General features: G+C 40.5%; 1 protein-coding gene across 1 annotated transcript in view; it reads left to right on the top strand.

The window, feature by feature from the left end:
• Positions 1-6,251, top strand: part of LOC135240781 (SH3 domain-binding protein 4-A-like) — a 47,919-nt gene extending 41,668 nt beyond the window's left edge. The window contains exons 4-5 of the mRNA XM_064310700.1: positions 115-252; positions 599-6,251. Of these exons, the coding sequence (XP_064166770.1) occupies positions 115-252; positions 599-823 (363 nt within the window). The 3' untranslated portion in view covers positions 824-6,251. The remainder of the gene's footprint in view (positions 1-114; positions 253-598) is intronic.
• The last annotated feature ends 8,611 nt before the right edge of the window (positions 6,252-14,862 follow it).

Genomic DNA, 14,862 nt, shown 5'->3' on the forward strand with positions numbered 1-14,862 from the left:
CTAACCTGGTCCCTGGTTCCTGCAGGCTTGTGGTGTTCTGTGAGGTCTAACCTGGTCCCTGGTCCCTGCAGGCTTGCTGAGTGTTCTGCAGGTCTAACTGGCCGGTCCCTGCAGGCTCTGCTGAGATACTGCCAGGGGTTGGTGGTCGGCTCTGAGGAGCTGTGGCGGGAGAGGCTGGCCAAAGTGTCGCGGCAGCAGATGGACGCCTACGAGGCGCCCCACAGGGATAAGAACGGCGTGCTGGACAGCGAGGTGAGGAGCATGATGGGAAATCCTCATGACCTCTGCTCTTACTAAAATACAGATCAGTATGATTTGTTTTGTTCATGTATTGGAAACCTTTTGACCAAATGCTATTTGAGCTCAAAGCATTTATTTGATTTTTTTTCTCTAAGATAGAAAATAAACCAGTCAGTGTTACTATTTGTAATATCATCATTAATTCATCATCATTAAATTTAAGCAGCAATACTTGTGATATTTGTGTCTTTGCAGCCTTGTTTAAGTCATATAAGTTTAGCTTTGTTTAATAAATATAAAGTATAAATCTCAGATTGGTTGTCAGATTAATTCCCAGCCTTTTCCTCCCTCTCTGCAGGCCATGTGGAAGCCAGCCTATGATTTCCTGTTGACATGGGCGGCCCAGATTGGGGACAGTTACAGGGACGTTATCCAGGAGCTGCATCTGGGGCTGGACAAGATGAAGAGCCCCATCACCAGGCGCTGGAAGCACCTGACGGGCACGCTCATCCTCGTCAACTGCCTGGATTCCCTCCGCAGCTCCGCCTTTAGCTCCGCCTCCCAGGACGACTTTGCCATCTAAGCCCCGCCCCCTGGGCAACGCTCCACCCCCTCAGGATGATTTTTACTATTTTCACCCCCCCATCCTTTGGCCTGACCTTACTCCAGGGTTTAGCCCAGGCCCTACAGAGCGGCTGGGGGTATGCTGGTCTCTGTGGTTACTCAGCATGGCGCAATCAACCTTTTTGATTGGTCAATTAACTGGCCTCGTATGTATACCTGGACTTGAATTGGGTGCCGATGAAGGTGAGAACAAAATCAGATCCCGTACCTCTCCAGGACCCACCCCTCCATTATGATGTCACTCTACATTTTCTGTCAATCATTTTTGGAATTTTCCTTCAACCACGCCCCCCCAGGTGGACCTTGATAGCTGTGTGCTGTCCCTTCTGCGGCACACAGGACCTCCCGGGCGGGGCCTGCAGCCAAAACACGCGAGTGGTGTCGCTGTGAGACCACCTCAGAATGCATCCACTTGTCTAACGAAGGGTTCTGGAAATGCACAAACCCAAGAGAGTATGGAACTGCAGGAGAACTTCTGTGGCTTCATATCACACCGATTACAGATTTTAAAAAAACAAAAAACAAAAAGTGTTGACCAAAGTTGATCAGATGGATTCACAGCTCTTTTTTACGTAGGATACGAAGTCAGAGGTGTTGTTTATGTGCTTGGTTTTTTTGAGGGATTTCACAGCACCCACTCCATGGCAGACTTTAAGACTTATTTTAGGAAAATGTCTGCTATCACTTGTAAGGCGAGGAATCATTCCACAGAGCCATAAAATATGGCTTATTCCAAATGGATGCTCTATTCCTTTTATAATTATCTTTTCATCCTGGTGTATTTATTTTATTCGATGATGTATCATGAGAGGATTGTATGGCAGGTTGGGCCCTAAAACATAATGTGCTACAGTCAGCAAGCCTACAGGTTTCCACTTTCTCTTTGAAAAATTCACATTTTGCCGGGCGACAAATTTCTAATATATATTTTTCAGATGTGCTCCCTACTAGAGTCAGTAATAGGGTTGCAGTATATGCTTCCTGTACCCCTGTCTGTAATGTAGTAATAATGTTTTTATTTTCTTGGCAGATTCTCGTGCAGCCATTCCAACAGAAGCAATCCTGAGTAATTTGCAACACTATAAAGTCTTGTCCCTCCCTAGTCTGCAAAAAACAGCGGTTTAATGATGCATCCCTCATTTCCGAAACCTAATGCACCTGCTGCCGCAAATAAGGACCAAACAGTCTTCTTTATTGTGAAATCTGTGGGCTCTATTTTACGGCTGTCTCATGGCGCGTAGCGAGCTATGGCACTAGGGAATCGGTAGTTTCGCTGTGGATTTGGACGTGCCTGGGTTCATCTGGTAATTTAGGGACTCTCAAAACACCGAAGTAGGGGGAGAGGTGCGGTGGGGGGGGTGTGTCAGGGAAGATCAAGCAGTACACAGAATTTTGGGTGTCAGAGTACTCAGCGTACAGCGAGTTGCTAATCTCAGGGCTTTCCTAGTCAGTGAGCGTAGGATGATCGAGGATCATAACCAGGCAATCAACCGTTTAAGTGGATCATATGCTGTCCAATTTGAATTTGATAAAAAAGAATCCCCCAAGCAGGATAAATGCATACTTTTCTGTTTTCATAATGTTAATTCCTTCATTTATTTCTGTTTTTAATTGTTTATGGCTGTTTTTATACTGCACTGTGGTCCCAGGGGTACTGTATTCCTTTCTTTCTCTTACATCCGTCAGTAATAAGCGACGATGAACGCACCAAGACCTTGAACAATTTTTCATTGTAATTATTCTACTGTAGTTAAAATGATAGCTACATGCAAACTGCATTCATTAACAACAATAGTTATCTCCTCCCTAGTTAATTTAACTTAATTGGGTATCGCTCAATAGTGACTAATAGACAACAAGCAATGTTACTGTTTTGTCTGCGGGGAATACCTTTAGGGAGTTTAAAAATAAAGTTCAGGTGTGGGTCATGCTATCCACATAGCCGGTAGGCTATAGATTCCAAATGGAGGAAGAAAAATTGTAACTCCACCAGACCTCAGGAGTGCCATTTGGGACTAATACGGAGGAGATCGATCCGTTCAGTTTCGATGTTGAGAGACTGAACTGAGAATTACAGTCTGAGTCGAGTGAATGATGGGCTCATGCTATAGGCTGACCAGACATCATCTTTTTTCTTCGAACCTTTTGTCTTTTTGTGACAGAGAATATCCATTCAGACTGGATTTCTAAATTCCTGAATTGTTTGTTTAGGTTTTGCTCGTTCCACAGACCGTATATAATAGGGGTGCAGTGATATTTTGTGGTACGAAATTTTGCTATTCAAAAACATGACGATACCCATGGTGCTGCTGAAAAGTGAAATCTTAATTCTTTCAATAGTGCCACAAAAAAGCACGCTTTAGCTCAATTTGCCCGGGACTCGTTTTAGGGCGTCCCCAGGGGGTCCTGTAATGTCATTTCTATCCATTATGTTTGTCATTGCAGCGGAGCATTCTGGATAATCCCTTCTTTTTCTGTTCTGGACACAGTGTACTTTTTCTCCCCTCTTGCTTTTGATCAATTTGCACACAAACTCTGAATCCATGTGACTTTTGATAGCTGGAATACAACTGCAACTCATGCTGGTTGGTTAAACCGGTGGGCGTTAACCAAGGCTTTTCTGTTCTATCCTATAGAGAACAGGGATGCAATTTTTTACTGCTTTCCAGCTGTCCACTGAAGTGGTGGAAAGAAAATGCTCATTTCTTCTATGCTTGCCTCAAAAACAAAAGGCAAAAGCATACCAGTTCCAGCTACTTCATTCCCAATTCTGACCATTTTTTAGCTGCAGGAGACAATAGTAAATTCTCAAAGATCTTAGCTGCTTTCAAAATTTAGATTTTTTGAAAACAGCATTTCCTTATTCTAGTTTAAAAACAGAAAATCTGTCTCTAATCATTGAAGATTCTGCAGATTCTTTCAATTTAAATTGAGTTTTATGGCCACAGCCCAACTCTGGTGTTAAAAGTCTATTAGTCCAACTGAGTTAAGATATGTGCACTTTATTAAAACGAGGACATTCTTGTTTAGACATTTTATTTGCATTATATTGCGATTTATTTTAACATCATGTCTGCTTTTAAAAGCTATTTAATTGAAAGAGCTATGAGGAAAGACTTAAGATGCTTAACCCTTTCAAGGTTAGTAAAAGGAGACTCAGGGGTGATGTGATTGAAGCTTTTAAATTCATAAAGGGGATCAGCAAAGTGAACTACAAGAGATTCTTCAGGTTGAGTTCTGTTAGTAGAACAAGGGGACATAAATGGAAATTAGCAAAAGGTAAATTCCATACAGACATTATGAAGAATTTTTTCATTCAGAGAGTAGTCAATGTGTGGATTAGCCTGCCAGGTCACCTAGTAGAGGCAGAAACTCTGGGGATTTTCAAGACTAGGCTTGATACAGTGTTAGATACTATCTAGTCTGTAGGTAATCAGGGCACTAATCTAGTCAGGAAAATGGCAGCATTGTTGGTCTGAATGGCCTGTTCTTGTTATTGTTATTGTTATATTATGTTATTGAAGAGATTCTTTTTGCATTCGCACTGAAAACTGTACATTTTGTTTGCAAAATAAAAAAAAAATGGTTTAACTTAAAAAGTTTTGCAGGAATAGTCTTCTACAGTCCTAATTTGTTTCATTCAAACTTTGTTAAAACCATTGTGAGTGTATCGAATCGTGAACCCTGTATTGTGTATCCTACCGAATCGTGAGCTGAGTTTATCGTTACCTCCCTAGCATATAAACAAACAAACAAACAGCCTAGTACTATGTTCACATTCCCACCTGTCCCTGTTGTCCTGTTTTGAAATCTGATATATGGTAACCCTACACTGCATTATATTTTTTCTTCTGATTCAGCAACAGTTCATCTACCGTTTTATTGCTGTGAACCATCATTGGCATTGTCAGGGTTTTATATTGTTTAATAAAATTTCAAAATACTGTTGCCCTTATCTATTAGTTATAGCATAGCGTGCTTAAGCTTAAAGTTTAACTACAGAATTAATGGGAAATGATAATTTTACATTCAGGCAACATTTGATTGAAAATTTCACAGTAGAAAATTGGAAAACAAATGTGTTATTTATGAGAGATGTTTTAACTCAGTGTTTGACAGCCCCACTCTGCACAAGAACTCCTGTACTCATCTCTTTGGAGAAGCTTCTTCTGATGACTGTATCCACCTCTTCCACTGCAGTGGTAGACCGTGGAAATTGGCAGTATACCGGGCACAAAGCACCCCATTCTTAAAAGGAATGAAAAGAGGTAATTTGATTGGCTGTGACTGAATCCAGCTGCAACACACCTATTGGTAATATATTCAGCCAAATCCAGCCCATTTCCCACCCGCCCCAGGCACTTTGAGCTGTGTTCCTCGGTGTGCACCTGAATTCAGCAGCCACTCCCAGTGCACCATGTGGACTGGGCCCAAGCGCCGTGCACCTTTGATTCCGAAATATAGAGCCCTGTGAGGTAAAGGACGAGCTTGTGCTAGCAGCCCACATCTCTGTTTGTGTTCAGAAATACAGCCAGTGGTGTTTCCATGAATTCAAATTATATTTATATTGTTGATGTTCATCTGAGGACATATATTTTACGCTTAATAAGGCACAACAGAAATTGTGCTCAAAGTTTGTTTGGAATGTATGTCAGTAATGAAAAGAATTCACAAATGGAAGGGTAATAATTTCATTTCAAAAACATGTCAGTCTAAAAGGATTCAAATGTATGTGTATGTTTGTGAACATTTTGCTTGTTTATGAAGATATCTCATTTAAAAGGATGAAAGCGTGCTTGCAGTGGCTGTGTTTATGTTAATACTCCTCTTCACTCTCTTCCTGCTGTAGCTCTTGTTAAGGAAGAAATCCATGGCTTCAATTTTGCTGTGTTTTTAGAGCATTTTTTACAAACAGGTTTTGTATTTTTTCTACTGAAGGATGCTGTAAAATAAAAACACAGCTCTTTTTAGTATTTGCAGTTTTTTTAAAAAAAGTAAAAAAGTAATAAAAAAAAGTACAATGCCAACAAAATGTTCAAACATTTCAGTCTTTCTGTATTTGTCTGTGTATTGCAATCATGGCAGTGTATTGTGTGGAAGTTACCAGTAGTTTTTTTTTTGGTTTGTTTTTTTTCCGTCCATTTGAAGGGACAAACTAAATGTGTGTACATAGTAAAAGGGAATGTTTCAGTGGAATGGTCATACTGTACAAGTTTCATTAATCTGTCCGTGGTATGGGGAACAAATATACGTATTCACAAACACGAAAACAACATTTTTATCATTTTTCTCCCCACTTACATATTTTATTTTTTAGACTTTGTGAGTTAATCACCGGTTTCTGTGTATGATGTAAATTCAATAAAGTTGCTGTACGTTTGGAAATACTTCTGTCTTGTAGCAATTTCCTTGTCATGATATCCAAAAAGAAGAGGGCACTTACTAATGTTTGTGACTCATTAGTAAATAATGGCTGCAGTGTTGTGATCCTTTCTCTAAGTGCTGTGCATTATGCTCATTTAGCTGATGCTCTTATCCAGAGCGGCTGCCAGTATCGAGCTCTGGACGTCACATGACTAGATCTGTTTCCACCGCCATGTTGGCAGAAAAGCTGACAGGCGAAATGAGTGAAAATGAATGGCGGCCTTATCCCATTCAGCCCTAGTGACCTTGTGAGTTCACAATGCACTTCAGTCAAAAAGACATTGATTGGCATGTTAAAAGCCTGACAGACTGAATATCAGTGACCCATACCATGCTGCTGGGGTGGTTTTTACAACAATCAAAACTGCAGAAAGGGAGACTGTTTCTGACCTGCAAATACGTTACCACGATATTTAACTACTTGATAAACTTACACACTGTGTACCCTGGCGATTCTTTAGAGCATATTCATATTCTATGAAAAGACCTACAATTAATTTCTCCTACCAATAAGCTGTTGTCCATCTAGCCAATGCCAGATATAGCCTACCAAATAGCCTGGTTGTCATAGAACTCCATTGTTGTCCAAAAAACTATTGTAACAAGTCAAAACGACATACTGTTGCATTGGCCAGAATAATTAATTATTACGATGAACCTGGCCTTTGCACTTTTTTCTGAAACAACAATAATAAACACAAGCATTATATTAGCCATTTCACTGTTCTTTACCAAGGAAAACACATAAAAAACCTGTTGCTTAGCGCTTAACCAAGATTTAACGTTGCTGCAACATCATTTCATGGCTTGGTTTCATTCCTGTGCAAGTTTGATCTGATGGCTTAATTGTTGTCTATTATGTGAGTCATATGTCTGTTAAATGAGTTGTATTATGTTTTCATTTCAGATCACTTAGAGGCACATTACCAGTGAAAGAAAGGGTGGTTGGATGTGATATTCTTCCACTTGTACTTAACATGCCGTACAGCAACTTTAGTAAATCTGCCTGCAGTGCACTGAGGTCACAGGAACTGAATGTTGTTTTTAGAGCTATGGTCAGCATTGATCGTACACTGTGGGGTAGCCCTGCAGAAGAATGCAATGGGAAACCATTGCCACTTTGCCAGGATGCCTTCTAGCTGACACTTTACTTTTAAAAGGACTCCAATCACGCTGATGCTGAAAAATCAATACCCTACAATATTTAAACTACAGAGGAATTTACAGCCTTGAAAAGGGCATCAGGAGTAATCTCCCAGCATAAGAGCAAACCGACCTTAATTAAATGCGCTGATTAATGATGGGGAAACTGAAGCAGTGAAATTGAAACAATCAAAGCTGAATATTGTCCTATTTTTTGAGGGCTCTATTTTCTGCAGTGTGTGGCAGTGGTTGCACTGGCAAACTGGATTTGGACACGCCTGAGTCTGTGTGGTAATTTGGTGACTCACTGTGCGCCAAAGTGAGAGGAAAGGCGCTGTTGGGGGTTCGTCTGTGAAAATTAATCAATTTTGATGAAGCGGATTCCAATTTTGAAGTCAGTGTAGTCTGCGACTCATGCCTGCACTGCCTGCCTGCTCAGACCAGGTCTGTGGTGCCAGTCGCAGCTCAGTGTACGGAGAATTGCTCATTTCAGGGCTTTCCCAAAAAACGCACATAGGACCGTAACCCATTCAAAAGCCACTCAACCGTTTTTATGGATCATGTGCTGTAAAATTTGACTTTAATATAAATCCCCCAAGCAGGAAAAATGCATACTTTACATGTATCAAATCTTCTTTCTTTTTTTATAATGTTTTTATAATATTTTCTTTTTTTTATGACAACTCCAGCCTACAACACTTAGGCATTGCTAGAATCCGCATATTGGAGATGTATAACACAACCCAGGCACTATTTTTCTATTTTGTGTAGTATTTAAGTTTTTCGCAGTTGAACTTCAGTTCTGTAGGCGACATGATGTCACACAGCACTATTGCCACCACAGGCATAAAGGAGTTTAATAGGAGAGTGTGTCTTCAACTCACTATAGCACCAACCATAAGTATCAGATATTCATTTCAGCCCATTATGGACAAGTTGTCAGGGGTTTTGCCTTGAATCCCCACTAATCATCTACAGTTCTACTGAGAGAAATCAAGCATTAATCAAGCAGAAATGCCGGTTACACAATGAAAGTGTTTGAGCGTGGAATTTTCCTTTAGTTCCTGTTTTTAATTGCTTATGGCTGTTCTTATACTGCCCTGTGGTCCCAGGGTACTGTGTTCTTTTCTTATTCTTACACCCGTTTATATAATATATATCATAATGAGAAGAATGGCAATTAACGTAACTTTAATGAAATAATCTTTTCGTCTTAATTATGTGAAAAATCTATGTTAAAATAATAGCTACATGTGACATACATTCATTAAACTCCATAAGTTACTGTATCTCTAAATACAGTATCTCTCATATACTTTTAGATAGCCTAAAAACAAAAGTCATGAGCGGGTCATGCTAGGCTATACATCCCAAATGGAGGAGCCAAGAAAAGTGTAGCTGTAGTGTGTCTTAGGAGAGCCATGTGGAAATATTATGGGTTTTATGCCATTGGGAGCAAAATAATAAATGAAGGCGGTAGTCGTTTGCAAAGCATTCAAGCTGCAACTAACCGTCCAAAGGAGCCTGGTCAGATCAGTTTAGTCTACGTAAGCCATAATATTGTTTTGAAGATGTCCTCTTTTTTCCCTGACATTGACCGAAAATATCTGTCCAGATGGGATTTCTAAATTCCCCTATTGTCCAGTTTGTCCAGGTTTTTCTGGTTCCATAGCCTGTATATAAACAAATAGCCCAGTGTTATATTCATAATTCGCCCTCCCGCCCCTGTGCTCTTTTCTGAAATCCAATATATGTTCACCCTGCTCATGCATTTTCATTTTTCTTTCGTTTGAGCGACAGTTAATCTACCGAGTCATTTAATTGCTCCGAAGGGCATCATTAGCATTGTTATGTTCTTTCCTTGTTTTATTTTGTTTATTTAAACTTCAAGATATTGTTGTCATTATTCTTTGTTATAGCATAGCGTGTTTAAGCGATTTAACTACAGGTTTAATGACAAATTAAAGGCGCTCCATAATAATTATACATTTAGGCGCAAAGTTTAATTTAAATTGTCATGGTAGAAATTGTCTTATTTTTGAGAGTAAATCAAACTCATTTTTTGGAAAAAGTTACAGCCCCACTCTGCACTTTCTGCAACTGCCATACACACCTCTTGAGAGGAGTTTCTTCTGATGAGTGTATCCTCCTCTACCACTGCAGTTGTAGACTACAGAAACTGGCAGTATGCCAGGACCCAATGCGAATGGCTCTTAAATTAACTGAAAAGAGGCTATTTGATTGGCTAAGATTGAATCCAGCTGCAACACACCCGCTGATCATATATTCAGCCTAATCCAGCCCATTTCCCAGCTGCTCCATGTGCTGTAAGCTGTGCACTCCTCGCTTGTGGTCACAAAAATACAAAGATTCAGTAGCCACACCCACAGCGCCCATGCGACGTGCACCATTGTGTTTGGAAAATAGAGCCCTGAATCTCATTTTGCCCTTCAATAATACATAACAGAATAGAAAAAGAATTGGCACCACATGTTTTCTATACATTTCTTAAATCAATTTATGAATACCTTTAAAATTCATCTAATGTGCTTGGGGCAGTGCTTCCCACACTTTTCAAACCCAAGGCAACCCTGTAAATAATTTCCCTTTCCACGACACCCCAAAATGACATACACAGTTTGTGATGTTTTTTTGTGATAAGAAACTCCTCACACTATCAATTGGTGGTAAAGCTTGTAAATCTGTTTGATGAACATGTCAAAATATTAAATGTGTTTCAGTCAACAAATTACATTTTTAGAATTTACATTTTTAGGTTATTTAGTGTAGCAGTTTGGGTTAGCGGTAGGTTTAAGCCTCTCCCACAGGTCTGGAGCCTTACTAGATGATCCGTTCTGCTATACTTTGTTTTGCTAATTTTAAAAGATGTATACAAAAACACACAATAAAGCTGCTTGAAATACAACAAGCTAACTCACAGAATTACTCAAGTCCAGCATAAAGGGGCGGAGGACAAGCAATCTTAATTTTCTTTCTTATTTTTCTTAATTAGTCTTACTTTCTTTGGTGAAAAAACCATCAGATGTTGTTAGTCCAGCAAAAACATGAGCCATTTTGACGGATTTGACCGAATGTAAAATTTGGACTTGACCGAGTTCAGACAAGTTCTAATATTTGCATTATGAGCTTACAAATGTTCTATTATGAATTGAAATCAGTTGAGCTTACAGGCGCGCAATTATAAATTGAAATCAATATTTTAAATGCACAGTATGATTTATTCAATTTTTCATAACTTTTACATTTTAACGTAACTGAAATTAGGCGATAGGGCTGTCAAATTGAATTTGAGTTTGAATTTTAACCTTCAATATTCAAATATCATTTGCATATGTATATCGTCCGGCACAATATGTAATATCATAGTATGCAGTGATGCTCGCTCTAAACTCTTACAGGCATTATTGTCTTGTTCAAAATACAATGTTTTTTAGTTATTCAGTAGTTGGTCTTCACTCTATTAGTGCAGTTCATACAAATGGGAAATTATCTCAACTATCAAAATGGACCAACCTAGCAAATAAAGTACATTGTCTCAGCCATGTAATTCACCAGCATTTATTTAGAATTATACAAGATGGCACAATAGCCCTTAATTGCATTTCAATATTGTCCAAAAATTCTAAATGATAATTTTCATTGTAGATAAAGTCACTGTGGTTGACCTTAGGCTATAGGACCAGTGGCCAACTATTCTGGTAGCTGTGATCATTAACAGTGGACTATCCCTGTTTATTACTAAACAGAAACTTGAAATAAAACATATTCAACAAGCCAAAATGTTTGCACTACATGCAAATGCATATTTAGTAAATAAATTAGTTTCACCATCCATACTTACCTAAACCATCAGAACAAGAAGGAAATATTTTTTGTGTAACATTGGCTACATTCTTGCTGTTTGGGAGTTATATATAATAGCTGTCAATAGTGCTGGACACGCATCACTTTATACTGGCAAGGGAAATTGTTGACTGTTGCTAGCTTTAGCTTGTTTGTTTTCTTTATGAGATGTGACAGGGGGCAATATGTAGGCACTGAAAATAGAGTTGCATTCGTGAATGTGATGAAAATGTATGCTTGAAACATTAATTAGTTTAGTTAATTAGAAAATGTAGGACCTAAAACTAAGATTTGAATTCTCAAATTTAAGTTAGAAAAAATTTGAATGATATAAGAATATTTTTAGGATATTTTTGACAGTCCTACTCGGTGCCCTGGAGGGCTCTTTGAATAACTGGATTAGGGCCCCAGGAGGCAGGACATACATCTTGTTTTTATTGACATGGGTCCATGAACCTTTATTTCTTCCTCTTGTCAGCCTGGCCTCTGTTCACATAGAGAACGAGTTGACAGATGAAAGGAATGTATAATGACCTGACTTAATAATGATGATCCCGGTGAGTTTTTATTGCTCTCTGAAAAAAACCCAGCTAGATTTCATACTATTCACTGTGACATTTTCACCCATTGTCATTCCGTACGGGGCCTCATAAAAGCCACAATCACACCTCCCTCCCTCCCTCCCTCTCTCCCTCGCTCTCTCCCTATGTGCACCAGATTGTGGTTGACTCTCACTTCCAAATACACTCCCCCGTATATCTCATAAAATCACAGCGGAGGTGAAAAATCAAAGGCGCGTTATTAATTTACCCTTCCTCTCAGGACCGTCCCCGGGAGGGGAGTTTGAACAGGAGCTGTCAGGTGCAGCAGACATGGTTATCATGTGAGGGTCGGCCTCCATAAGCGAGAATGCAGCAGAGGTTCTCATTATTTTTTCATTAATTTCCCATTGTGCAGAATATGCCTGTAGTCCTGCTTCCCTCTGTTTCATTGTACCTGCGCCGTTCCGTTTCACAGCTTTTCAGTTTCCTCTTCTTACGTGCTAAGCAGGCAGAAGTACACCAGAAAATGGAGAGCTTTTCTGCCTTTTCTGTCAGTTTGTTTAAATGGAGCTGAGAAGAATTCTCCACAACTAGGCGTACTCGTGTGGCAGCGTTGAGACAAATAAATCATTCTGACAGCGTGGCTGGCAGTCACGTGTTAACGTCTCATAAAGTGGTGAATTAGAGGTCTCGTAATTATTTACAGATAACAGTGTCGGGTGGAGGGGGTGCGGGCGATTCTATGTGGGGTGGACGGGGTGCGGGCAATGCTATGTGGGGTGGAGGGGGTGCGGGCAATGCTATGTGGGGTGGAGGGGGTGCGGGCGATGCTATGTGGCGTGGAGGGGGTGCTGGGTGGTGGTATGTGGGGTAAATGGAGTGTGGGCGATGCTATGTGGTGTCTGTTTGGTTGCCTCTGTCCCTTGGGATTATGCATAGATTGCATGCCTACCGGTCTCCTGGTTACGGATCAATACAGCCCCCCCCCCCCCCCCACACACCCGCCTTTCAGCGAGAGCAGGAGGCCGCATCATTGTCCAAGAACAGTCCTCTGCCTGTGAATCCCTCATCGTCCGACAGGCACCATGAGAAACCAACAAGGTCGGGCCCCAGAGAGGAGGGGCCCCAGAGAGGAGGGGAGGGTGGGGCCCCAGGGGTCAGTGAATAATGTGAAAGCACCTCGCTCCTGTCATTGTGTGAAGGTTACAGACCGAGCCTGGGATTCGTTTCCAGTTTTATTGTCCTACTGAGTCACATGACTCGCCCTTGTCTCAATAGTGTCTGTCTCAAACAGCTCGTCCTCGTTGGAGGGTAAACTGTTATTTGGAAAATTATGTATGTTTAAGCTGGTACATTTGTACATGTGTCATATTAGTCATTACCAGCCTTGGGTTTGTATGTCTGAGTAACCCAAAATCTTCAGGTACTTTACACGTAGCGGGAGAATGGCTGGTGAGGGCTGCTGGATGGGGAACATAACACTGGTAAATAAAGGGCCACATTTGCACACCTCCTTACATCACAGCCATTTTGAGCCAACACTGAGATATTTTACTCGTTGAAGATAAGCAAATAAGCAGAAATAAGACTGGCAATGCTGCTCTGCATTTATTTTAGAAATATTTCTGTGGATTAGTGAAACAGATGTCACTTCATATTATGTGTTATTGTTTTCCAATGTTCAGTGTTCACACTGAAAACAATTATTTCCCACTGTAACATCTGAAATCAAATGTGTTGGTAAAAAATACATCCATTGGAAATGTTTGGTTGAATAAGTTCATTCATGCATATTCACACATAATTGTAGCTGCCTAGCTTATTTATGTTTAGAGTCAAGCTCATTTCTCTAACATTCATGTACAAGGAAATATATAAACCTGCGTGCTCATCTTAAATTACCCCAATTTGTCTGTAAGATATGTCACAAAAATGATCTGATATTTTGATATCCATTGTAGGCACAGCTTTCGGCTAGGACGCAATGGGTCATAACCCATTGAACCACGCACAAATTTGACTAAATATCTTGCATAATTGGGGACAATGCAATTTCTCTGTCATCTCCGCTTTCTTAAGTTTGGATTGTGTCAGATTCTCTGGGATGGATGGTTTTTCTTTCCAATACTGAGACACAGGAGGGAGGGAGTGCACACAGATTGATTTCCGAAGCACTGAGGAGAGCCGGTAGTGGAGGAAAGGAGGATACATTTTTCCAGTATTGGGACGCTCCCAAAGAGTTCACTGGTGTCCTGGCTAAATTCCCAACCTGGCTCACTCAATCCTGCCACCTAATAATCCCCCACTTTAATTGCCTCTAATCTTTCTCTCCCTCTCCACCTCAGCTGATGTGGAATGAGCTTTTTGGTGCAAAATGGCTGCCGTGCATGACCCAGCTGGGCACTACACATTTGTCATAGTTCCTGCTCACTGCCAGAGGGCAGCAATTAGTGTTTGTCTTGTGCCATTATTGAATCATCGTTTAATGATTGTTTGCACCTGAGTCTCATTGATGTGTGTATTTGAGCTGCCCCATTTGCTTTGTTTGGCACGCAGTCGTGGATTCTTCTTCTTCTGTGTATTTGATTGTGGCGCATACCCTAGTTTCTTCGTGTTTTACTGTTCTATTTCAAGTCTTTGGTAGTTTTCCCCTCACGTTTGTGTTCATTGCTTAAGTACCATTTCCCCATGTTAGTTTTGTTTATTCAAAAAAATGAATTGTATTTCATCCTGGTTCCTGCCTCCTTAGGCTCTACACCTGGGTCCTTCTCTCAGTACTCCCCCCTAACTGAGTCAAACATAGACCCAGCAGAGATTGATCAATTTCCCAACGGTTTGTCTCGTCAGGCAGCAACAATTGGTCAAGAGCAGCTTCTCCACTCCATCTCTGAGTGCCTACCGTCCTTCAATATGGCCGTTCAAAATGCTTCAGAATTCAAAATTCTCCCCCTGCCCCTAGTGAAGGTCCTCTTCATATACGATGCCTCACTCTTCACAAACCACCAGCAGTTCCCATCTTCCCCAG

Source organism: Anguilla rostrata, chromosome 15, assembly GCF_018555375.3.
Source record: "Anguilla rostrata isolate EN2019 chromosome 15, ASM1855537v3, whole genome shotgun sequence".
In the NCBI taxonomy this organism is placed as follows: Eukaryota; Metazoa; Chordata; class Actinopteri; order Anguilliformes; family Anguillidae; genus Anguilla; species Anguilla rostrata.